The sequence below is a fragment of the Chelon labrosus genome, assembly GCF_963514085.1.
Source record: "Chelon labrosus genome assembly, chromosome: 1".
Taxonomy (NCBI): domain Eukaryota; kingdom Metazoa; phylum Chordata; class Actinopteri; order Mugiliformes; family Mugilidae; genus Chelon; species Chelon labrosus.
Genome location: NC_140337.1, coordinates 26,502,644 through 26,527,068, shown reverse-complemented (window position 1 = coordinate 26,527,068; position 24,425 = coordinate 26,502,644). Strand labels below are relative to the sequence as shown.

General features: G+C 40.0%; 3 protein-coding genes across 12 annotated transcripts in view; all 3 read left to right on the top strand.

The window, feature by feature from the left end:
- Positions 1-24,425, top strand: part of LOC311505499 (tripartite motif-containing protein 16-like) — a 204,388-nt gene that overhangs the window by 172,813 nt on the left and 7,150 nt on the right. The window lies entirely within an intron of this gene.
- Positions 1,009-7,435, top strand: LOC311508422 (uncharacterized protein). 9 transcript variants are annotated; one of them, XR_014699755.1, is made up of 6 exons: positions 3,463-3,700; positions 3,791-3,846; positions 3,972-4,334; positions 4,636-5,092; positions 5,856-6,502; positions 6,644-7,435. XR_014699755.1 is itself a non-coding variant. In XM_084573170.1 (5 exons), the coding sequence occupies exons 1-5, from the start codon at positions 3,696-3,698 to the stop codon at positions 5,010-5,012; spliced, it is 606 nt and encodes a 201-aa protein (XP_084429296.1). In that variant the 5' UTR covers positions 3,465-3,695; the 3' UTR covers positions 5,013-5,806. The 9 variants fall into 9 exon arrangements, 2 of the variants coding, with proteins under 2 accessions (XP_084429295.1, XP_084429296.1); XR_014699756.1 differs by having other exon boundaries at positions 6,641-7,435; XR_014699758.1 differs by having other exon boundaries at positions 3,464-3,700; positions 4,636-4,794; positions 4,990-5,092; positions 5,856-7,435.
- LOC311507786 (uncharacterized protein) lies at positions 11,295-19,260 on the top strand. 2 transcript variants are annotated; one of them, XR_014699739.1, is made up of 5 exons: positions 11,295-12,364; positions 14,276-14,344; positions 16,611-16,666; positions 16,792-17,154; positions 17,260-19,260. XR_014699739.1 is itself a non-coding variant. In XM_084572289.1 (5 exons), exons 1-5 carry the CDS (start codon positions 11,358-11,360, stop codon positions 17,460-17,462), a joined length of 915 nt encoding a protein of 304 aa, XP_084428415.1. In that variant the 5' UTR covers positions 11,295-11,357; the 3' UTR covers positions 17,463-19,260. The 2 variants fall into 2 exon arrangements, 1 of the variants encoding a protein (XP_084428415.1); XM_084572289.1 differs by having other exon boundaries at positions 11,295-11,581.

The window sequence follows — 24,425 nt, the reverse complement described above, 5'->3', positions numbered from 1 at the left end:
CCAGTTTCACTGGAGCTCCTTTAAACACATCTTCTGACTTTGCAGCAACAATTTCCTTTTTTTTTTTAATGAACTTGTCAAGGCATTAATTGTAGATGAACTCGATGAACATGTTCACTTTATTTTCCACTTTGCCTTTTAGAGAGTTCTCAAGGATGAGTGCCAGTGTCAACTTTCTCCAGGTCTCAGTCTTTTATCTTTGGCTACATAATGTTATTTTTCCTGCCAGGGTCCTTCTCCTTCCTTCTATACTCACTTGTTGGGATTGTTTCTTCTACTTGAGAGTTCGGGAATTGGTGCCAGGGGGTTCTGGTGGATCGTGATCATTTGCAGTGGTGGGCTCGGTAACAATGTGGTGCCCAACATAAATTAACAGCACCCAGAAACACAGCCGGATTCTCTGGATTCGAGCTCATCTGAAATGGATGGACACAAAGTGGAAAATGTGTCCTTTGTGTTAAAGAGGAAAAGAACAGTCCAGATTGTTGCCAGTGTAAAGTTTGGAGGCAGCAACTGTGCTGATATGACGGGGTGTTGGTGCCCATGGCATCTGTGAAGACAGCATTAATGCTCAAAAATACATCCAGGCTTTGGAGCAACATATGCTGCCATCCAATCAACGTCTTTAGTTTATTTCAGGGAGACGATGTCCAGACACATCCTGAATGTCTTCCAACTGTGTGGCTTCATAGTATAAGAGTGGGAGTACTTGACGGGTCTGCCTGCAGTCCAGACCTGTCCTCCATTGAAAATGTGTGGTGGATTATGAAGAGTAACATACAACAATGAAGACCCCGAACAGTTGAGTAACTGAAGCTGTACATCGAGCAAGAGTAGGAAAGAATTCCACCTACAACGCTTGTTAAGTGTTGTCAGGTTGTCATTCTCTCTGGCTGGCAGCTAGTGTGAGACACTCTAGAGTCAACAGCGTGAAACACATTTGCTTATCACACTGTTGACTCTAGAGGGTCTCACACTGGCTGCCAGCCAGATTAATACTTCCATGCCCGAACATGTCTATATCAAAACAAATTGCACTCACATGTGGAGCAGTCAAGCAGAGGAATGTGAGGCTGTAACATGGTGGAGACAACAGCAGTTTGTCCTTAACTGTTTTTATGTCTTTCTTCTTTTGGTGAGTCTGTTTTTATTTTATTGAGTAAACTGGATGTTTTGTGTTCACTGTGGGTTTAGACGAGGTGTCGTGATAGTTTTCATCGTCTATCCAGAGCAGAAAGAATGTAGACTGAAAGAAGAAATCACCAGACGAGTCAAGAGGAGCTGAACACACTGTCAAGGTACGTGTGAAAGTTAGTTTCCAAGCAGGAAAACCAGAAGTGTCTCAGTTCCAAAGCTACATTTGTTTTGCTGGAACAAGTCAAAGTCATTGTTCCACTCTGTGGAAAACATGAACTGAAACAACAATGCAGAGAAGGTTGTTGGACAGATGAGTTTTTCTTGTTGCAGTAAGAAGGACTTGAAATCCTCTTTCAGATCAGAACTCACAAGTTCCTATTGTTACATTCATTTAGCTTTATGTCCAGGAAGGTGTTTTAATGCACCAACAGACTAAAGGAGCTTCCTGCTTGGATGCATTCAGGAGCTGCTTTCTACCAGTATGGGTCTGGGTGTATAAAATCATTCTACTGATATTTGCTGATTGACAAAGTTCCCTCAGCACTTGATGATGCATGATACAGATGTGTTGTCTTTAAGTGTAGAGTAGTTACCTTAGTTAATAAACCAGAGGAGATGGTGGAGTCGTCGTGGGTCTTTGGGTCCACTGCTCCTCCTCTTTCTACTCTGAACTGCTCACAACAGACATTTGTTGTATCAGAAGTGTCACCTCCTAAAATGATGGTTGTGATCATTGTTGGTGTTTGTGTCTGTGTAGAATCACAGTGTGAATGGAGGAGTCTGGAGGGATTGTGTTTCAGAGACCAGTCAAATATTCTCAGCAGTTTGATTTAACTCATGAACTCTGGATGTTTGAATCTGATAGAATCAATGACTCATGAATGAAAGAAGCTGTGTTCTCATTTAACTTCAAGTAGATTCAAAGAGATTTATTGATATATGAAGGTGCTTTCTATTATTTATTTAAATGAAGGAAATCTAAGAGATTATTATCATGTCAGTATTCAAAACCTCATTGGTGGAGCAGTCTGTACTTCATACCTTTACCTAGTAAATACCACATGTGATTGTTCTGGACTTGAGCCATACCTGCCAACTTTTCAAAAAACCTTGGAGTGAGATTTTGTCGTGGGTGACCAAAATTATGCCGTGCACGAAGTCACACAAATTGGTGGCTCAGATATAAGATAATTGGAATTAATTTGATGTTGTACCCATGTTGTACCCTGCATTCTGGTGGTTTGTGGGGAGGTCCAAAGCTGTTGATAGGGGCAGCCCACTGAAGATGGACAATATTGGTTACATTCTGTGAAGCAGACATAGCTGAAGGTCCACCCCCAGGAGATTTTGGATTAAGTAGATGTGGTTTCCAGCATTCTAGTGCATTTTTGGGCGATCTGCTAAAGATGTGCAATACCTGAACTTATTCTGATTCATGTTCGGCATCATGACTTGTAGGTCTTAGTCTGTAGACTTGAGCTGAACATTCAACCAGAAAACTATCGGTGTGCCTAAATGACAATAAAGCCTTATTCACAGATCAGTGTTTAAGATTTGACCTAGGTAGGTTGATTAATATTTTAATTAAAATGGTATTAAACTAATTCTTAACTAAACCCTAACCTATGTTGTGAATAATTGTATTCTTAACAGCACTTAATGATTTATGTTCAGCCAAAAACGACACAAGATTAGTTAGGGAGGGACATTATTCTTCATTCAAAGTCTCCCACCACATGGTCCATCAGAGACAAATAAAGTGCAACAAATAAAGTGCAACAAATAAAGTGCTTAAACAGTACAACTTTTTCAAGCAATAAAACAGATGAATGCATTACAAAAATAGCTAAAATGAGGCATAATCAGTATCAGATGCAGATCAGAAGCTGGGTAAAGTCCTTGTCTATGATCTGTGTGCATGGTTATACTGGCCTAGTCTCAGCTCAGATTCTCTTCTTTATCAGACTTCTCAAAGTAGTTTCTGGTTTCTCCTGCTGTCTTAGCGGTCTCTATATCTCTTCTTCTGTCTACTTCGGGGTGCAGGCATAGAAGGGGTGCACTGCAGGTGTAGCGCAGCGCAAAGGTTCAGGGGCGCTCAACAGCGCCATCTACCGTCGTGGAGTTTGAAAAGGAACGGAAGAGTCTCGGACCAAGATCGGATTTTTTTTTTTTTTTTTTGTTTGCGTGAGAAATTGGATGTGTGGCGTGAGTGCGTGTGAAAACAGACAAAACCGTGTGTCACACGGTGAAAGCGTGAGAGTTGGCAGCTCTGTGAGCAGTAACAGTAACTGTTTGGTTGAAGTTAAACTAAACGACCTCACCACTCAGGGAGGAAGCAGCAGCGGAAGAGAAACTTTCTGCAGCATGTTGTGACAGATAAGGTGTCTGGACGGATGCCAGAGTCTCTGCTGGGTGTGATAAGGTAGTGTGGGGTTGTGTTGGTAACTGAGCAGTTATGTTCTATTTACAAACGATTTCACACTGTGTGATTAATAACTTCTGCCATGGAGGTTATGAGCTCTGATTGTTCTACTTGGATCAGATGTTGGAACGACTGAATGAGGTCAGACTGTAGATTGTCCTTGTTGCATCTGCAGAGAGTGACCTTTGACCTCATGTGTTCATGACTCTTCACCTCTGTCTCCTCTCACAGGGAGAAGATGATCTGCAGGATCCTGCTGCTCATCATCCTCAACTCATGTGTCTGTGGTCAGTTTAGAAATTGACTTGATGAAGTCCAAATCAATTCTCAGTCTTCAATGATGGAGTTGAAAGACTCCCATGTTCCAGTTCTCAGTGTGTCTGCTCCTCTCTTTCTCTCTCTGTCTCCTCAGCAGCAACATTTGAAGTGAATGTGACACAGAGCTCCTATCAGGCAGAGGAGAACCACAACATCACCCTGGAGTGGACCTTCACCACCAAACCTGACTCTTCCTACAAATATCTCTTTATCTTCTGTAGCTTGTTCACCAATCAGAAGGAGTTGGTTCTGTATCATGTACATGAAGGTGTTGAGGTGTCAGAGTCTCAGGATGAAGAGTTTTCAGGACGAGTCCAGGTAGACAAAGATGTCCTCAGAGAAGGACGAATCAGACTCCATGTGTCCAGACTCAGGACTGATGACTCTGGTCTGTACCAGTGTGAAGTGAAGACAGATTATGGCTCCAGCTGTGGCAGATGTGGACTCAACGTCACTGGTAAGAACATTGACACAAAGCTCAAATTCACCAAATCGTAAATAATCAATTAGTTTTTAAGTCTTTATGCAAGATCCTTTGCAGATGATGTACTGCATTGCAAAACTCATTTTTATTATTTTTCAAGCTTTCAAACAATTAGTTTCAATTTAATTATTTTATTTATTTATTTGTTTGCAGTTTCAAGTTGTGGCATGATGATACTCTGACAAACAGCAAATGCTAGCTGTAGCAAGCAAGCTAAAATGTTCCACCTTTACTGCCTTTATGAGCCTGATGTGGTATGTATGTTTTCATGCAGGTCCCCAACAGAGAAGAGAAAGTGCAAAGCAGAAGCGAGATAGACGCTGCGAGCCGACCACATTTAATCAGATTCTGGCAATTATAGCTCTGATCATTATGATACTTTTACTTCTAAAACCTCTCATTACTCCTCTATGTCGATGTCTGATACTTGCAGGTACGTTTGTACAACGGGGAAGTAGTAACAATTTTGAAAATGTTGTGCAATGATAAATCGGTGGCATTATTCTCTGAAAGGCAGAAATGAGCAATTGGATTGTTTTTAAGTACTTAAGTTATGTATAGCAATGCTAACATTTAAAAATCCAACTAATTGTTCCCTTTTTCAATTTTCCTTAAATTATTGCAACAGCTGGCTATAGAAGGAACGACTGATGAAGGGACTCCAGCGCTACTTGCCAACTTTATCTGTTGACTTCCACGTGTACTTTGCAAGTTCACTCTATCTGCCTTAAGTAAGGCCTTTAGATCAGGACACAAATGTAAATTAGCTCTGTATAAATGAGTCTAGATAATTGTGTTGCAAATGCACAAACTATTATGTATTCAAACCTTTGTTAGTGTTAGTCTATTACTTATTGATGTTGTCTATTAATGTGAATGCACTGAACCAGGTAAGCACTACGCTTTCATGTCTAAAATCACTTCAGTCATTGCTGAAGTGAAGTCTGATGTTCTTATTTTATTACTGAATTCTAAATGTGTGAGTGTTAGATGTCAAGTTCTGTGATAAACTAAAAAAAAGATTTTATTAGCTTTGTTTTGTCAAAAAAAAATGCAATTTATATATTACACACATAATACATATAACACTTATTACCACTTATTAATCAAAGTGTAAGCAGCATTTAGTCTCCACTTAAGGTGGAATTAATTTTAAGTGCTTTTTTGTACCATTTGTTAAAATATTGGAAACAGGTGGTTTAATTTATTTATTTATTTAAACACACACACACACACACACACACACACACACACACACACACATACTGATTAAGGTCCATGATATTGCTTCATCATATTAAGATGTAAAACCTCTACAGGTCTCAGTTTAACTTGATCACATAACTTTGTTTTTAAATAGCTCCACCATCTGGCCAAATGAAGTAATTTCAGATGTCTGACTGTCAAATTAATAATTGTCATAAAGAATTTTTAGAGAAAGAATATTTGCAGTATTTATGTCTCATTTCCTTTTTCTTTCATCTGCTGAATCAGTTACAGTGTTGATGCTGTGATGGTCCTCCTCTTGGTATTGGAGATCAAACAATCCTGTTGTGGAGACCAACAACGAGAACGTACGTCTTGGAATATTTTTGCGTGTTTAGATTTGTTTCTGTTCTCCATCTGCACTCCCTGTTGTTTCTGGTCAGTAACACAGATCCAGAGCCGGATCATCGTTATATCAAGTTCCTGAAGTGAAGTATTGAAAGAAAGGGATGAGCAGGTCCAAGGTTGAGTTCTGTACTGAGATGACAACTTTGACGGGAAAATGTTCAAATACTGCGTCATAACCTGGAACACGTTACAACAGAATTACAGAGCAGTTTGCTCAAACGCTCGTTTATTGGATTAGATTAGATTTAGCTAATTGTCATTGCATCTAATACAGATAAATACACAACCAAATGCAGTACGGCACCAGAACAGATGTGCAAATAGTAGAAGGTGCAAAACAGAACCATCAGTAGGGTACAAACTAAGTAAGTGATTTATTGAGTTGTATAATCCCATGTCCAAGAATTCTTGTCAGTTGTACGAGATCAAAGACAAGACAAGACACTGCTATTCTGCATAATCTGAGAAGACGTTTAGCTTCGATGAACGCTCATGAAACTGAAGAACCTGCCAAGATGTCTGTGAATGTGAGTTGTTCTCTTTAGAAGCTCTTTGAAATCTTTTTGAATCGTAAACTTGAATTGTTTTTTTTTTTTTTTAGCTTGGTTCTAAAGAAGAACATGCTGTTAGTCAAGAGAAAACTAATATCTTGATGTTCTTTCCAGCAGCTGTTGATCAGCCTCAAACTCAGAGACCAACGTTGAGTCTAGGACCAGAGACCGAAGGAAGGAGGAGACGATATGATAAAGTGGGCATAGCAATCAAGGTAATTTGCCCAGGGCACCAAATAGGCTAGGACCTCCTCTGCAGAAAAGCCTCCATAGCTTTGTATGAGACCCTACAATATGTATTCAGGTCAAGAACATAGGTTTCATTGTTGCAAAGAATTACTTTCTACTGTGTTTTAATGTGTGACGTCATCGACTAGTTGACTCGACTTTCTGCACATATTAGTTGACTTTACAAAATCAGAAGTCTTTCAACCCCCGTCTCTAGATGAGTGATTGTGTCATGATGTTGTGTGTTTGTCGTTCAGAATGATGTCTTTACTGTATGAAAGAACAATGATCTGTTGCTGAAGAAAGATTTGCTTCCTGCTTCACAGCCTCCAGTGTCACGTATAGGTTTCATGAAGTATTTTGTGGTCTACGCTCGGTCCTCATTATTGTACACGTGGCAACCCTGAGAGGGAATGGCCACTTTAATATTATTTCATGTAACTCATATGTGTTTTTCATTTTAACTTTTCATTGATTTCATTCAAAAGTTAGGAGCCATATAAAAAGGGGTCATTTTGAGGAACCCTCCTATACAAGCCCCTTGAGGGTTTTTGGGGTTTCCCTGGCATGCCTTTATGCTCTTACCTTCTTTAATTACGTATTGTTAAAGTATTTTTTGTATTGTTGATGTGTTTTTATTGTTTTTTCTGTGCCAAATAAAATGAATGAATGAAAATCATCATCCTCCATAAAAGTGTGTCTGTCTTTATATTTAATCCAAAGACTCTAAACTGTCACCAGCTCCACTTCTTCTGATGTGACTCGTCATGTTTCTTCATCTAAAGCTCCATCCACCAGCTTCATCTAGCTTCCGTCCAGCTGAAGCATTTACCATCAATGACATTTCTTTCCGTATTTAAAGTGTATCATATTTTAGCAGGTATGAATTGTGCTCCTGTTGCTCTTGTTTGTCTTTAACTGCTCGGTTACAGAGAAATCAAGTTGTTCTTCAGTTGCTCTGATCAGCAAAGGCAAAGTTTCTGCTGCCAACGGTTCAACCAGTTCTTATAATCTCACCAGTGTAGTTTTCTTTGTGTGATCAAGTCTCACTTTCAGTCCTGGGCAGTCTTACAACAAATGGTGGTGAGAGGACACGAGAAGTTCAGTGAGTCTGCAGCACAGATAACCTACAATGATGTGTTCATTATTCAGGGAGTTTGCAGGATCATATTGTCTCCTCATGGTCCAGTAGTAAATGGTTTGTTGTCTGGTACTGGTCCATGACCTGCTAAATGAGGACCTCTGATTTAAAGGGACGTTTGAACCAATATTCTACTAATCATGGATAATAACTTATTTATTAGAAAGATTCAGTTCAGTCTGTTACTGTCATGAAATAAAAATATATTCACTGACTCTGGAAACACATTACAGTATGAGAAGATAATGCAGAGTTTCATATAAGTTTTTGAAACTAATTAATTAAATAGTTGTGAGATACAAGAGGAAGAATTCCTTCAGAAATATAAAGAATAGTGCTAGAACTAATTATTATTATTATTATTATTATTAGTAGTAGTAGTAGTAGTAGTAGTAGTAGTAGTGTTAAATGCTGCAGTCTTTTTTTTCTGGCTACAAACTGAAATGACACCACTTGACCAGATGGTGGAGCTATAAGATAATTAACACAAAGCTGCTGACTCTCCAACTTTCTCCACCAGGTTTCTTCTTGGATGTGTTTAAAGTTTCTTTGGTGAACAGCTGTGAACATGGATTGTGAAATTAATAAATCACACTCACAAGGAAACACCTGATGTGTTACTGGCACATCACTACTAAATGAGTTACCATGGCAACATCTCTACTCACATGGATCCTTCAGATTTTAGTCCAGGGCATGTACAGTAGGTTATATAGGTGTCAGTAAAGAGTCTGTAGCCCAAGGGTGACAGGAGGATACGAGTTCTGGAGGGATTCAGCAGCGTAGTGGGGTTAGAGCGTAGAGTTCAGTGGTGAGACAGCTGTGGGGAAAAATTATATTTACAACACCTCGTCTACATTACAACAGCTCCATAAAGAACTAGCTTCATTTTGTGTCTAGACATTTCAACTTTTATCTGTCCTTATAAGGCCCTGATATTCAAGAATTAGAAGATATTCAACCTGTCACGGGGTGACTGTGTGTGGGTGTGTGGGTCTGCCGACCTGTGGAGGTGATTATCTGATCACCTGCACGTGTGTAATTAGGCAACACTAGGGGGAGGGTCGTAGGTGCTTTTTTCTTCTTTTCATTCAGGAAGCAGAGACAGAGCAGGACGGAGCGGCTGAGCTGACGCGGGCAGGTGACACGGGGAGAATACGAGCACAGCCGTTGGTCGCCACGACGGGTGAGGAGCGAGTCTGCCGAGGAACACGGGAAACGGCCATAAAACGACGGAAGCCGCTGCGGTACAAGAGAGAGGACGCCGTCGATGCGCCGGACCGACCCAGTAGACGCACGGTGCGAGAGGGGGAAGCCGTGGGAGACAGTGGAAGGGTGGGGACGCGTTCCACCCTTCCTCCAGCTAAGTACCCTTCTCATTTCGCTATTTGAACATAAGGAACATCTCCAGCATTATTATCAGTCATTATAGGACAGACGTCAGTCGTTGGATGGGATTTTTGTTTGATTTGCCGTGCTATTAATTTCTTCTAAATTGTGTGGATTGTTTGTTTATTTTTGACTCGCCCTGTGTTGGCCTTTGTTTGATTACTTTTGATATTAATTGATTTTATCCCATCAACACTGACTTCTGCTTCCTAAAAGAAAAAGAACCGAATAACTGAAGACTGATTAGGCGGAACATTCTGACGGTCACCTGGTGTTTTCTTCTGTGTCTCCTACAAAGTGATCTTCAGCCAATCGTGGATAGTGAGGCCTGCTGCCCAGGAGCTCGCCACGTCCGGAGTAAATCTACATGGTGGACTCTTCTTAGAAAAGGACTTTTAGGAGTATATTATTTTAAATTTGTAATTAAAGTGTATTTTTTTTATAAAAAATCCCCCGTGGACTTTGTTGTTGTGGTAGTCGCTCCCCCGACAGAATACGGTGGTTTTGCACCCTGCCCCGGTCGCGTCCACTCGGCGACAAACCTCCTACAGAAAGAGAAAGACAAAACTGGCCACATTTGAACTCTCTGCAGCTCTCTAGTCAGAGTTTCTCCAACATGTTCTCAGAGTTTCTAATGTGTCACTGATCTCCAGGTGGATTAGTTTGTTTTCCAGGATTACATTTTGAAACATTGAAAATTAAGTTTTAAAAAGCTGAAATTTTATGATTTAATCTTTGTACTGTCTTCCTGAGCTGACGTTACAACACAAAGTCAGTCATGCTGGATGTTTCAGGCCGCTGCTTTAGAAGAGGTGCTATGATTGTTTTACAATTCATCCAAAACAGAAGGGAATCCTGATACCACTCCTACTTAAAGAAACGACCTGCATTCAAAACTGGTTTTCACTTGGTGTATTTTCAGCCAGGAAACACACCCACTCAGTGGATTCGTGACTTTGCTGAATGATCTGATCATTGTTCTGATATACAGTAATGAAATCATTCTGAACCACAACAAACACACCACAACACAAACGGCTGTTAATATTAGTTATGAACTAGCTTCATTTGGTTTCTAGACATGTTCTTATTATCTCTTCTTCTAAGCCCCTGATACTCAAAAAGAGATGAACTGATAATTATCATCAGGATAATGAAACGGTAACAGAAAAGGCTAGACGAGCAGGCATCAGGCATAACATGGGACAGCTAAGAGTAGGAGGAGCCTGGCAGATGAGGGCGGATTTAAATGGACAGCTGGTTATTCCAACAGCTAGCACCCGACTACGGCCAGATCTGCTGTTGTGGTCTGAGCCAGAGAAAGTAGTCTATTTCATAGAGCTGACTGTCCCGTGGGAAGATAGAGTTGAGGAGGCTAACGGGTGTAAGAGAGCTAAGTATGCAGATTGCAAAATCGGCAATTGCCCTTCTGAGCGAGCTGGGCATACGGGGAAAAAGCCAGAGGACTGCGGTATGCAACATGTCCCGGGCAGCAGAGAGAGCGAGAGAGTGGCTCTGGACACGTAGGAAGCATGCTAGCTGGGGAGCTAGCTAAAGGTAAGGATGGCTGTGTGACCTGAGTGTGTTTGCAAATCATTATAGATGTGGTCGATTGGGTCATGGTTCAGTCCGCATCAACGGGGCGAACCACGGTAGATTTGTTTGTGTTGTGATTCATGAAAGGACTAGGCTAATTATTGAATTATTAGTTGTTGTCGAATATTAATGGTGAGAAAAACGGGGTGTTGCAGTGGCAGCGTGGAGGGGGGTGACTCCAGGACGCTGGAAGTCACTGTTAAAGGAACAGTAAGAAATGTATTTCAATTAATCATAAAATGGCCCTGATATGTCACTAGACATGAAGAAATCATGTTCATTTCAAATACTTATATCACTGACAACAGTGGTCCGGCCAGGATATTGTCATTTAAAAGTGAGAGTTGCAGCCCTCAACTGATGTTATTGACCACGTTTACATGGTCTTTAGTATCACGAATTTGATCGGGATATTGAAGTATCCCGATTTCGTGTTTGTCCATGTAAACACCATATCCCGAATTCAGAAATCGGGATATGCTCATTTCCCGATTTCAAGAAACCCGGCTTTGCTACCTGGAGTACTCCGATAGAAACCGGGATACTGAAGCATGTATACACCTTATCCCGATTTCTGACGGCTGCCCACTGTCTGCGCAGGCGCGAGTGACGCCAAGTGACGCACTAGATATACAAACAACATGGCGGCAACGAGAACGTCTCACTTTTGGAGCGACGAAGAGACAGAACTTTCCCTTAAAGTAATGAAAGTACTAAACACAACTACGTGTTTAGATGGCAGAAAACACCGACATGCTGATGTATTCAAATCTGTTGCGGAAAAGCTACGTGACGCTGGTTTTCCACCTCGCTCCGTTGAACAAGTTAGGTCGCGTCGGAAAACATTGAAAAAGACGTAAAACACGCATGCGCAGATAGGATGCAGCGATCGGAAAACGGGATACTGTTATTTATCATGTATACGGGGATATGAATAACCGGGTTTCTCTGTGTTCCATGTAAACACCATATCCCGAATATGCTCAAAGCCGGGATAAGCCTCAAATTCGGGATACTAAAGACCATGTAAACGCAGTCAGTGTTGTCATGTTGTGTTTTGGTCTGAGGCGCCACCCTCCACCTATCTACCAATCACGAAGCCAGTAGAGTTTCGTCTTCCGGGTTGCCAGCTCTGCTCTAGTTAGCACAGCTGCAGCTACGAACGTGTCGGATAAAACATGTATAACGTTACGAAACCTAAGACCTCGTTATGAATCCGAACTACGCCGTGACAAAGTCCGAAATAAAACAAGGATTTGTATAGGAGATGCCTTTGAACGATGGAGACGGCTGAAAACGGAGAAGTATATAAAGACGGACGCCAATTGGCGTTAACGTTGCTAATTTTCTCCTGGCTAACTTACTTGTACATTATGTAAATGGACATTTAATATATTCACGACAGTCGAACAAAGTTATGCATGTTCGTGCAAAGTACCTTTACGTTAGCGCATACAGAGGAGGTGGGTCATCGAATTGAAAAGGTAAGGAATTGTTTGGGAAATAAAAACGGCGAGTCGTCATTGCTAACATTAGCGATGCATTATGAGCCCGTTTCTCTGTCATTATGCTGAAACGCAGAGGAAAACGACATTAGCACGTGGATTATGGTAATTGAGACGTATTGAGTAGCCTAACGTTACCTCGGTAACCTGGCAACCTGGAGTCAGGGGGGAGGTTGGAGGGGGTACACCGTTCTACAGTATTTTGAAAGTGATTGCAGTACCAGTTTTGGCCACAATCTTACATACTGTTCCTTTAAGCCAGGGGTGTCAAACTGATCCGTGAAAGGGCCGCTGTGGCTGCAGGTTTTCATTCCAACCATGCAGCACTGATGCAGTGGGTGTGGCTGGCAAGTTTTTGTTCCAATCAAGCAAGAGGACACCTGAAGTGACTGCGTGAAGGCAGTTCAGTTGATTGATTGAGCCAAGTCAGGTGTGCTGCTGCATGGTTGGAATGAAAACCTGCAGCCACAGCGGCCCTTTCACGGATCAGTTTGACACCTGTGCTTTAAGCCTTCGGTGAAGGGAGGTTCCCACTTGAAAACCCCAATGGCATGCTGCATACTGCTGTTGTTTAGGCCAGGTTCCTGATGTCTTCATGTTGCTTGGTAGCTATGGTTAGCTGCTGAGCGGGCCACACAAGCCAGCAGCGTTAGGTTAGCTTATATTTCACAATGTTCGAGTTATCCTCTGCTGCTCTGTGGGCCTACAAGCCAGCAGCTTTTACTTAGTTCATTTAGATTGTAGGCTAAGCTAGCCAGCAGCATTTGGTTAGCTTATATTTCACAAGGTTCGAGTTAGCGTCAAGCCAGCAGCATTTACTTAGTTCATCTAGATTGTAGGTTAAGCATCATATCACATGACTGTAGGTTTGTCAGGGTTTCTCAGTTGGACAGGGCCTCTAAATTGTTTTGCCTGGGATTTTGGCACAAGGGATTGTAACATCTAATCCTGTGTATTAATGAATGAAAGATAACAGCCATGTTGATTTAATAACTACAGACCCAGATCTATTTTTTATTGCTTTACTTGACCTGAGAGTCACCTCAGTCAGTCAAGTTGTAATCTGCAGTCATTTAAAAGTGTTGTAGTTGTCCACATCTTTTCTCCTCCTCTCAGGTATGTCGTTAAACTGAGAAGTCTGCAGGAAGGTTTGCTGTGTCACAGTCTCTCTCACAGGCTGCCAGCCAGCGTTTCACACAAGCATACAAGCATGTGCCTTATTTGCATGCCATTTGTCTGTTCAGTACTTTACTGTGCTCCAAATGATGACGCTGTCTGCAGGCAGTGTTACTGACATCGTTTCATATTGTCTCTGTGTGGAATCACAGTGTGATTCAAAAAACGTGTTAAACCCTGGCAGTGTTGAACACATTTCTCAGCTTTGTTTCAATCAAGTGATCAGTGCAGATTTCAGACCTGCTGACGAGTCCTAAACTCTGACAAGACGTCCTTTAAAAGTGAAGGACTAGAAGACTCTTGACTAACAGTGTGTTCTTGTTTAGAACCAAGCTAGAAAACAAAGAGTTTAAAGATCCTGCAGCATCTAAAGAGAACACATGACAACAAGAACCAATGCTGCTGTTGCTTTGCACTGTTGGACTTTTAAACAATAGATAATGAGATAATCTAGATAATGATATCTGATCTCTTTGGAGTTTCTCCAACATGTTTTTTCAGAGTTTCTAATGTGTTTCTGATCTACAGGTGGATTAGTTGTGTGTCTTCCGGAGCTAATGATCTTATCAGATTTCTCTGTGGTTGCGTCAAACAGCTAGACTATAAAAACCTGTGCTCGCCTGTGGGGCAGCAGAGGAGCATTGTGAAGCTGGATGTTTTGTGTTCACTGTGGGTTTAAACGAGGTGTTGTGATGGTTTTCATCGTCTGTCCAGAGCAGAAAGAACGTGGACTGAAAGAAGAAACAACCAGACGAGTCAAGAGGAGCTGAACACACTGTCAAGGTACGTGTGAAAGTTAGTTTCCAAGCAGGAAAACCAGACGTGTCTCAGTTCCAAAGCTACATTTCTTTTGTAGCTTTTGTGTATGTGTGTGTGCGAGAGAGAGAGCGCTAAGACTTGGTTTGAGGGTAAAGGTTACCATTAGGCTATGGTTAAAGTTAGGAGCTCAGGTATGCATTATGTCAAATGTCCTCACAAACATGTAAACATGTGTGTACATACTAATTCAGTTCTTTACAGACACCAGTATGGGTCTGGGTGTATAAAATCATTCTACTGATATTTCCTGATTGACAAAGTTCCCTCAGCACTTGATGATGCATGATACAGATGTGTCGTCTTTAAGTGTAGAGTAGTTACCTTAGCTAATAAACCAGAGGAGATGGTGGAGTCGTCGTGGGTCTTTGGGTCCACTGCTCCTCCTCTTTCTACTCTGAACTGCTCACAGCAGACATTTGTTGTATCAGAAGTGTCACCTCCTAAAATGATGGTTGTGATCATTGTTGGTGTTTGTGTCTGTGTAGAATCACAGTGTGAATGGAGGAGTCTGGAGGGATTGTGTTTCAGAGACCAGTCAAATATTCTCAGCAGTTTGATTTAACTCATGAACTCTGGATGTTTGAATCTGATAAAATCAATGACTCATGAATGAAAGAAGCTGCGTTCTCAGTTAAAATAGATTAAAAGAGATTTATTGACATATGAAGGTGCTTTCTATTATTTATTTAAATTAAGGAAATCTAAGAGATTATTATCATGTCACTATTCAAAACCTCATTGGTGGAGCAGTCTGTAATTCATACCTTTACCTGCTAAATACCACATGTGATTGTTCTGGACTTGAGCAAACAGTAACTGGTCGATTGAAGTCAAACTAAATGTCTTCACCTCTGAAGGAGGAAGCAGCAGCGGAAGAAAAGCTCTCTGCAGCATGTAGTGATGGATGTAGTCTTGAGGCGGAAGCCACTCTGTGGTTTGGTAGGGTGTGGGCTTCTGAGTTTGTTTTTAGGTGAACAGTCATGAATCTTCTCTATGTTGGTAACTGAGCACTGTTCCACTTTATTCTTAATAACTTCTTCCATGGAGGTTATGAGCTCTGATTGTTCTACTTGACTAATAATTCTATCTTCTAACAGTTAACAATGATCAGCAGCAATAATGAAACAAAGGCTTTATTCATGTTCTCATAGTTGGGTTAAATAATCATAGTTTAAACACACATTCAAATACATCTGAGCTTACACAGGTTTAGTAACATCAATGTTATGTTAGGAAATAATTAGTGAGTGTAAATATCAGATAATTTATCTAAAGCTCTGGTAGGCCAAACTGTCATGTAACATCATCAGTTTGTATCATAAGATTCCACATGTACGCTTTAGTCAGATATGTGTATCTATGACAGATGTATGTTTATCTTGCTGTTCTCTTCTCTCTTTCTTCTGTCTGTACCCGGCTGGCCTTAGGCAGATGGGTCCCTCCATATGAGCTGGTTTCTGCTCAATGTTTCTTCCTGTTAAAAGGGAGTTTTTTCTTGCCACCGTTGCCTTCAGGCTGCTCTGGGGGTTTCAGGCCGGGTTTTGTAAAGCATCTTGAGACGATTTGTATTGTTATTGACGCTATATAAATAAAACTGAATTGAATTGGGAGCTGATGATCAGACAGAACTAACGTGATTGATTCAGATCTTTAGATTTTCACATCCACACCAAAGATTTATTTTCAGACTTGCCAAACAGTTTTTACTGTTCAACGCTTTCAACCATTTTTTTAGATAGATAGATAGATACTTTATTAATCCCGAGGGCAATTCAAGCATCCAGTAACATACATTGAACATACAATACAAAAACTATATAAAAAATAGAAAGTAACTCGAAATAAAATGTTTTATACAACTATAAACTATGTTAAAAATATAAAGTAACCAGTAGAGGTAGAAGGTTTTTTTTTTTTTTTTTTTTTTTTTTTTTTAAACTTGTTTTCAATTATTTTCAATTATTGTGATATTAATCCACAGTTAGAGCTTGTTTCTCTCACTGGACAAGAGGAAGAAGAGAAAATTAGAGAAAGTGTTTTTCAAATTCAACACACAATGTGAATTTGATGAATGCACTGTCTTTAGAAAACTGGTGCATTGGAAGCCACATTAGGCAGAGTGGCGCCACCTTGTGACAAGACAGAGCAGTGGCTAGTCCTTGTTGTATCTGCAGAGAGTGACCTTTGACCTCATGTGTTCATGACTCTTCACCTCTGTCTCCTCTCACAGGGAGAAGATGATCTGCAGGATCCTGCTGCTCATCATCCTCAACTCATGTGTCTGTGGTCAGTTTAGAAATTGACTTGATGAAGTCCAAATCAATTGTCAGTCTTCAATGATGGAGTTGAAAGACTCCCATGTTCCAGTTCTCAGTGTGTCTGCTCCTCTCTTTCTCTCTCTGTCTCCTCAGCAGCAACATTTGAAGTGAATGTGACACAGAGCTCCTATCAGGCAGAGGAGAACCACGACATCACCCTGGAGTGGACCTTCACCACCAAACCTGACATGTCTTTCACTTCACTTGGCATCCTCTGTTACACGTTAACTAAGAGGAAAGTCTCAGTCCTGTATCGTCTCCATAAAGGTGTTGAGGTGTCAGAGTCTCAAGATGAACAGTTTAAAGGACGAGTCCAGGGAGACAAAGACGTCCTCAGAGAAGGACGAATCAGACTCCATGTGTCCAGACTCAGGACTGATGACTCTGGTCTGTACCAGTGTGACGTGAACACAAATTATGGCTTCAGATCTGGCAGATGTGAACTCGACGTCACTGGTAAGTTGACAAAGTAGAAGTTACGAGAAGTCCTATTTAAAGATGCTGTCTGATTTTTGAGACATGAAAAAGTGTCAACTAATATTTTGATGTTCTTTCCATCAGCTGCTGGTCAGCCTCAAACTCAGAGACCAACGTTAAGTCCAGAACCACAGACTGGAGGAAGGAGGAGACGAAATGAGACTGAAGGATGGAGCAGACAACGTGTTGGACTGATAGCAGCAGTAGTACTAATAGCAATATTAGCAGCAGCTCTACTCATTGTTTGTACTAACATTTGGTTTAAGGAAAGAAAAAAGAGAAAATAATCTTCTATTTATCTCCAACTGGAAATTTAGGTGTTGCAGTAGAAGGGAAAAAAAAATCAAATGAGAAAAAATATTTAATGGAGAATATATTACAAAAGCAATAGTTAAACATGTAAGCATCAAAAAAAGACATCAGAGCTTTTGTTAAAAACCTAAGACTCTTCTCCTCCAGTCACTTTCTTCCATATTTGTCGGTGTTAAATAATGTTCCTGTTACTCTGAGTCAGAGTTTAAATGATTTCTTACATCATTAATAACTGATGTCAGTGTAAATGATTCTTCTAAAGTCTCTTTATAATTAATCCAAAGCTTGTATCATCACCGATGTCTTTTCTAATGTATAGTGTATTATTAGGGATGGCTTGATACAACTTTTTCATGTCCGATACCGATACTGCAACTTGGAGTATCTGCCGATACCGATATCAATCCGATGCCTTCTTTTCTCCTCTGTTAAGTTGTTTATAATACATATAGTTTGTATAGATGTACTTTGCTTAATATGGACATCTAAAAACACCATGGTCAAACTGTGCAACAAATATTCTGCTCCCCTAAGGGAAGAAATAAAATAGCCCACGATGTGCCTCAAGCCATAAGCTCTTTATTTAAACTTCAAATCAGTGCAAAATGCAAACTTGAATGTTTCTTCTTTCACATGTAACCTCTGGGGTTGAACTGTATGTAAAACACCCATATCAAACTAGACATAGAATGGACTTAGTAATGTTCCATTGAAGACTATAAGACAGGGGTGCCCACACTTCTTTGGCTTGCGAGCTGCTTTTACAATGACCAAGTCAAAGTGATCTACCTATCCTAAGTCATATTAATTGGTGCTACAGTGTCAAAATCTCTATCATCTTTGTTTTTATAGTCTTGAGTTGTTGTTGAAGTGCGTGGGTGTGGATGTGTGCCGCTGAACTGAGGGCATGTTGCAAATATAAAGTAAAAATAAATAAAGATGAACGTTGTCTTCCTGTTTGTTTTGGAGGTGCAACAGATAATTGATAAGCCAGACTAACATCTAAAACATTTTTTTCTTCAATGGCACGCGATCGACGTAATGGGCACTCTGCTGTAGGACATAGAGCTGTTTTAAGTAATCTAATGTCTGTTTTGTATAAATGTATAAATTGTATAACTATGTGACCCTTGTATATCTTCGTTATTATTATTTTATTTTATTATTATTTATTTTACTTTATTTTTATGTATGTGTGTATTTTTTATTTATTATATGTTATATGTTGATGAAATTAATACTGTTATTTGATTGGGTATAGATTATTCTATATACTTGCATTTGTACTTGCACCCTTTTGCAATTTAAAAAAAAAAAAAGCTGCTTTAAGTGACTGCTAACTTTAAATAACTGTCACAAACACTTGCGTCCGGTGCTGCTGCCACCCCTTGAGACACTCGCGTTGCACAAGTTGCATTCGGCTGTTTTACCTTTCTCTTCCTTGTGTGCAAAGTAACTCCACACAGCGGACATGATAAGAGCGCTAGGCTAATTCACTGGACGTTCTGTTTACACACGCTTGCAGCAGCTGCTCTCTGTTTACGGCATGTCGCGCAAAGTTAAGTTGAGGATTTGGGTTTAGGTATTGGATCAGACGGGCTATAGTTATTTTTTTCGATGTTCGATCCTGAAATTTTGACCAATATCGGACCGATACCGATCCTAAGTATCGGATCGAGCCATCCCTATGTATTATCGTTACTATTTATTTATTGCCGAATGATGCTGCTGTTGTTCTTTTGTAAATAAAACAGCTGATCTTTAAACTTTTAATTTTTCTTGTGGAGTTTTGAATGGTGACAGGATATGATGACATGATTAATCCCACATTTTCCACCACATTCATTTTAAACTGATTAAAAGTCCATGTAATCAAACAGCACTTCAGTCAGACTAAGAGCAGAGAAACAAACACCATTGTCTGTCATGAGCTTTGTATTTTACATCAAATAGAACAATTGACATGTGAATGAGAGATTCAAGTTCAGTTCTTATAATCTCACCAGTGTAGTTTTTGTTTGTGTGATCAAGTCTCACTTTCAGTCCTGGGCAGTGTAACAACAAATGTTTGGTCAAATTGAAGGTGAAACAATAAGAGGAAGATGGGGTTTCAGGGTGCCACCAATTTTTACAAACAACAACAGTTTTCACATCACCACTTACAAGATTTCAAACTGGGAAAACATATTTGTGTATTTGCAGTTTTAAATCATAGCATGATTTTAATTCTAAACTACCTGTAGCAGCATCTCATAAACAGAGAGCTCCCCCTGGTGGTGAGAGGACACGACACGTTCAGTGAGTCTGCAGCACAGATAACCTACACTAGTATTCGCTCATCTGCCTTTACACTCGTATGAAATTAAGTGACATCCCATTCTTAATCCATAGGGTTTAATATGACCCTTTGCAGCTATAACAGCTTCAGCTCTTCTGGAGCTGGGCCAAGCTCTCTCCAATGCTCTAGAGTCCAGTGGTGGCATGCTTTACACCACTGCATCTGACGCTTTGCATTGCACTTGGTGATGTATGGCTTGGATGCAACTGCTCAGCCATAGAAACCCACTCTATGAAGCGCTCTACTTACTGTTCTTGAGCTAATCTGAAGGCCACATGAAGTTTGGAGGTCTGTAGTTACTGACTCTTCAGAAAGTTGGTGACCTCTGCTCACTATGAACCTGCTGCTGCTCTGTCATTTTAGATTATATGGCCTGTCACTTTGTGGCTGAGTTGTTCTCATTCTCAATCGCTTCCATTTCGTTATAATACCACTGACAGGTGACTGTGGAATATTTAGTAGCGAGGAAATATCACGACTGGACTAGTTGCACAGGTGGCATCCTATCACAGTACCACAATTGAATTCACTGAGCTCCTGAGAGCGACCTATTCTTTCACAAATGTTTGTAGAAGCAGTCTGCATGAATAGGTGATTGATTTAATACACCTGTGGTCATGGAAGTGATTGGAACACCTGAATTCAGTTATTTGGATGAGTGAGTGAATACTTTTGGCAATATAGTTTACAATGATGTGTTCATTATTCAGGGAGTTTGCAGGATCATATTGTAGTAAATGGTAGTAAATGGTTTGTCGTCTGGTACTGGTCCATGACCTGCTAAATGAGGACCTCTGATTTAAAGGGACATTTGAACCAATATTCTACTAATCATGGATAATAACTTATTTATTAGAAAGATTCAGTTCAGTCTGTTACTGTCATGAAATATAAATATATTCGCTGACTCTGGAAACAACTGGAAAATACAGTATGAGAAGATAATGCAGAGTTTTATATAATTTTTTTTAAAGTAATTAAATAAATAGTTGTGAGATACAAGAGTAAGAATTCCTTCAGAAATATAAAGAAAAGTGCTACAACTATTATTATTATTATTATTAGTAGTAGTAGTAGTAGTAGTTAAAATGCAGTCTTTTTTTTCTGGCTACAAACTGAAATGACACCACTTGACCAGATGGTGGAGCTATAAGATAATTAACACAAAGCTGCTGACTCTCCAACTTTCTCCACCAGGTTTCTTCTTGGATGTGTTTAAAGTTTCTTTGGTGAGCAGCTGTGAACATGGATTATGGAATTAATAAATCACACTCACAAATAAACACCTGATGTGTTACTGGCACATCACTACTAAATGAGATACCATGACAACAGCTCTACTCACATGGATCCTTCAGATTTTAGTCCAGGCCATGTACAGGCAGATATGTGCAGTAGGTTATATAGGTGTCAGTAAAGAGTCAGTAGTCCAAGGGTGGCAGGAGGATACGAGTTCTGGAGGGATTCAGCAGCGTAGTGGGGTTAGAGCGTAGAGTTCAGTAGTGAGACAGCTGTGGGGAAAAATCATCTACATGTGTCTTATTACAACAGCTCCAGTTTTCTCCATAAAGAACTAGCTTCACTTTGTGTCTAGACATGTCAACTTTTATCTGTCCTTATAAGGCCCTGATATTCAAGAATTAGAAGATATTCAACCTCCTACAGAAAGAGAAAGAGAAAAGTGGCCACATTTGATATCTGCAACAACGAATACAATAACTGAATATAAAATGTGTGTGCCAATGAACTTCAATAACTGCAATTAATCTGAGCAAATTGTATAATGTAAAACTATTATCTGACACCCGAGTTTTCCTGCTTCACAGCTGCAGCTCTCATATCAGAGTTTCTCCAACGTCTTCTCAGAGTTTCTAATGTGTCTGTGATCTCCAGGTGGATTAGTTTGTTGTCCACCATTAAAAACATTTTGAAATATTGAAAGCTGAGTTTTTAAAAAGCTGAAAGTTAATGATTTAATCTTTGTACCAGATTCCTGTTTTTTTTTTTATCTTTCTGAGATAACATTACAGCATAAGATGATATATTATCTTTTTTCTGCCTGCCATACCACTGACGACCAGTCATGCTGGATGTTTTCAGGCCACTGCTATAGCAGAGATGTTGTGATTGATTAACCTTTGTGTACCCTTAGAAAACACTACCCTTTCATAGCGTTGGTGGCTGAAAACAGCCACTAATTTTTAACTGCTGTAAAAATATATCACATAAATATTTTTTTCAACTTTTTTTGCATAAATCTGTTAATCAACCTCAGTCCTCATCAAAACTGAAAACTCTTAAAAAAAAAAAATCATCAGGATTTTAACCCTTTAAGAGCCAATTTAAAAAATAAAGTCACCGATTTTGGGTGAGGAAAATTACATATTTCCAATATAAAAAAGGATCGGAGATGGGAGATTTTTTACCTGTTATGACAGTCTTGGATATGTCAAAGGTTGGTAACATCATTGACTTTGAAGCATATTTAGTTTTTGTGCAGCATCAGATTTTCAATAAAACTTCCTTTCATTGCGTTGCTGGCTGATAACAGCCACTAACTTTGAATGCTGTAAAAAAAAAAAAAAATCAGATAAATATTTTTTTAAACTTTTTTTGCTTAAATCTGTTAATCAACTTCAGTCCTTATCAAAACTACTAAATATTAAAAAAAAAAAAATCAAAATTGTAACCTTTTAAATGCCAATTTAAAAAAAAAAGTCACTGATATGGGGAAAAATACACACATAATGACCTATATTCAATATAAAACATGATCGGAGACAGGAATTTTTTTTATCTGTTATTGCAGTCTTGGATATGTCAAAGATTAGTAACATCATTGATGTTTATGCATATTTAGTTTTTGTGCAGCATAAGATTTTCAATAAAACTTCCTTTCATAGCGTTAGTGGCTGTTTTTGCCCCATTGACTCCCATTACAACCACATTATTTGAATGCACAGACGTAACACTATATAACAATGCATTTTACAATCTTGGTGATTCCCCCAGTTCAGAAGGACTCAAATTTGGCAATTTTACTGTTGACCACCAAATCGCACCATTTACTCATTACATAGGCATGCTGTATAAAAAGCTTAGTTTCTGTATTTGATATATGGAGTTTATGAGAATATTAGTGTGTGTGTGGGTGTGTGTGTGTGCGTGGGTGTGTGTGTGTGGTGAACAGCTGAACTCCTTTCTGCTCCATTTCACCTCCCAGTGTTGATGACTGTGTGAGTTTCTGTTTGCTAGAAGTGAAACTAGTCTGAAGCCCAAATTATGCTTCCGCGTTGACACAGCGCGTCCGTGCGTACGGACCTATTACGGACCTATTGCGTCCTTGCGGACCCCCGTGCGTCCTACGCAAGGGCCAGACGCGCACCTCCCAAAAATCCTTGACGCGCGTCGAGGCGACGCAACAGCAACGCAGCAGCAACGCAGCAGCAACGCAGCGGCATTGGCTGTGATTGGTCCGCTAACTACATCCGCTGGAGACCGCTTTTCCGGTTTCCACTCATAAACATCGTCTCCTTTGTCGTGCCCTAATTTGCAATAGAAGTATTTCTTCCTCTGCTTGAATAATTTGGAGCTCCAACGCCAGTCTCTCTGTGTCGGTGTCCATCGTACACTGTGACTACGGCAAAAGCCGGAAGGTAAATAACGAGGTGAGATACGTCACAAGAGTCTCGGTCGGTTGGTCACAAAAAATCATAGCGCCCTCTACCGGTGTTCATAGTTCGAATTACGGGCGGTACTGGGGGGTACTGTATCCCCCATTGAAGACCCAGTACCCCCCAAAGAGACAGAAATATCACTTTTGGGGGGGGTCAAGTAATTTTTTCTGATGTTGTGAAAATAATAATAATAAAAATAACAATAGCCTACAAGTTAACTCCCATTTTCACTGTAGGGATATTTTAATGTTGCTATTTCGGAACCCCCGTTTTGGACCATACCATTTTTCACCTCTGTGGCGTTATAAGCTTCCGACGCAGATGCCGCAACTTTCTCAAGTGCAGGAGGTAGGTATCATAAAACGCGATAAAAACGCCGGGTAAATTCCTGCAGTTGGTTGATTTCACTGCTGAGCCTGATGTGCATGGGTAAATGTAAGTTGCCAGCAGAAGTTTGGCTTGTTGAAAACGCGTGATTTTACATTTATTAAAGTGTTTTGTTCTTTCATAGCTCATGTCACGTCTTGGCTAGTAAAGTGCACTCCGACGTTAGAAGAACGTTAATTACCAACGTTAGTTAGCAAGCTAAGTCTCTATTTCAAGCAAGCTTAGCTTATAGCTGTATGGTGAGGTAGGCAGGTAAAAACTCTATAGGTTTCCATTCTCATTTCATTATGAATCAATTGTGCCCTGAGAAATGAATTTGACACATGTCCTGTGTTGTTTGTTATTAGAAGTACTGATGTAGCTAAGCCTACATAAAATTACAATCTCAGCCAGAGCCAAGAGCAGCTGAATACCATGCTAGTATTTGAATTTGTTTTTAATTGGTTAGTATAGTTTTCTATTTTTTCTATTTCTATTATTTAATATCTTTTTTTTTACGTGTTGATTTACTGACACTAACTACCACCATAGAAAAT

Coding starts and splice junctions, on each gene's coding strand:
- LOC311508422 (XM_084573169.1), top strand. Junction 3,847..3,971: donor CCTCAACTCATGTGTCTGTG/GTCAGTTTAGAA, acceptor CTGTCTCCTCAG/CAGCAACATTTGAAGTGAAT. Junction 4,335..4,635: donor ATGTGGACTCAACGTCACTG/GTAAGAACATTG, acceptor GTTTTCATGCAG/GTCCCCAACAGAGAAGAGAA.
- LOC311507786 (XM_084572289.1), top strand. CDS start 11,358: ATGCTCATTTCCCGATTTCAAGAAACCCGGCTTTGCTACCTGGAGTAC. Junction 14,345..16,610: donor GAGCTGAACACACTGTCAAG/GTACGTGTGAAA, acceptor CTCCTCTCACAG/GGAGAAGATGATCTGCAGGA. Junction 16,667..16,791: donor CCTCAACTCATGTGTCTGTG/GTCAGTTTAGAA, acceptor CTGTCTCCTCAG/CAGCAACATTTGAAGTGAAT.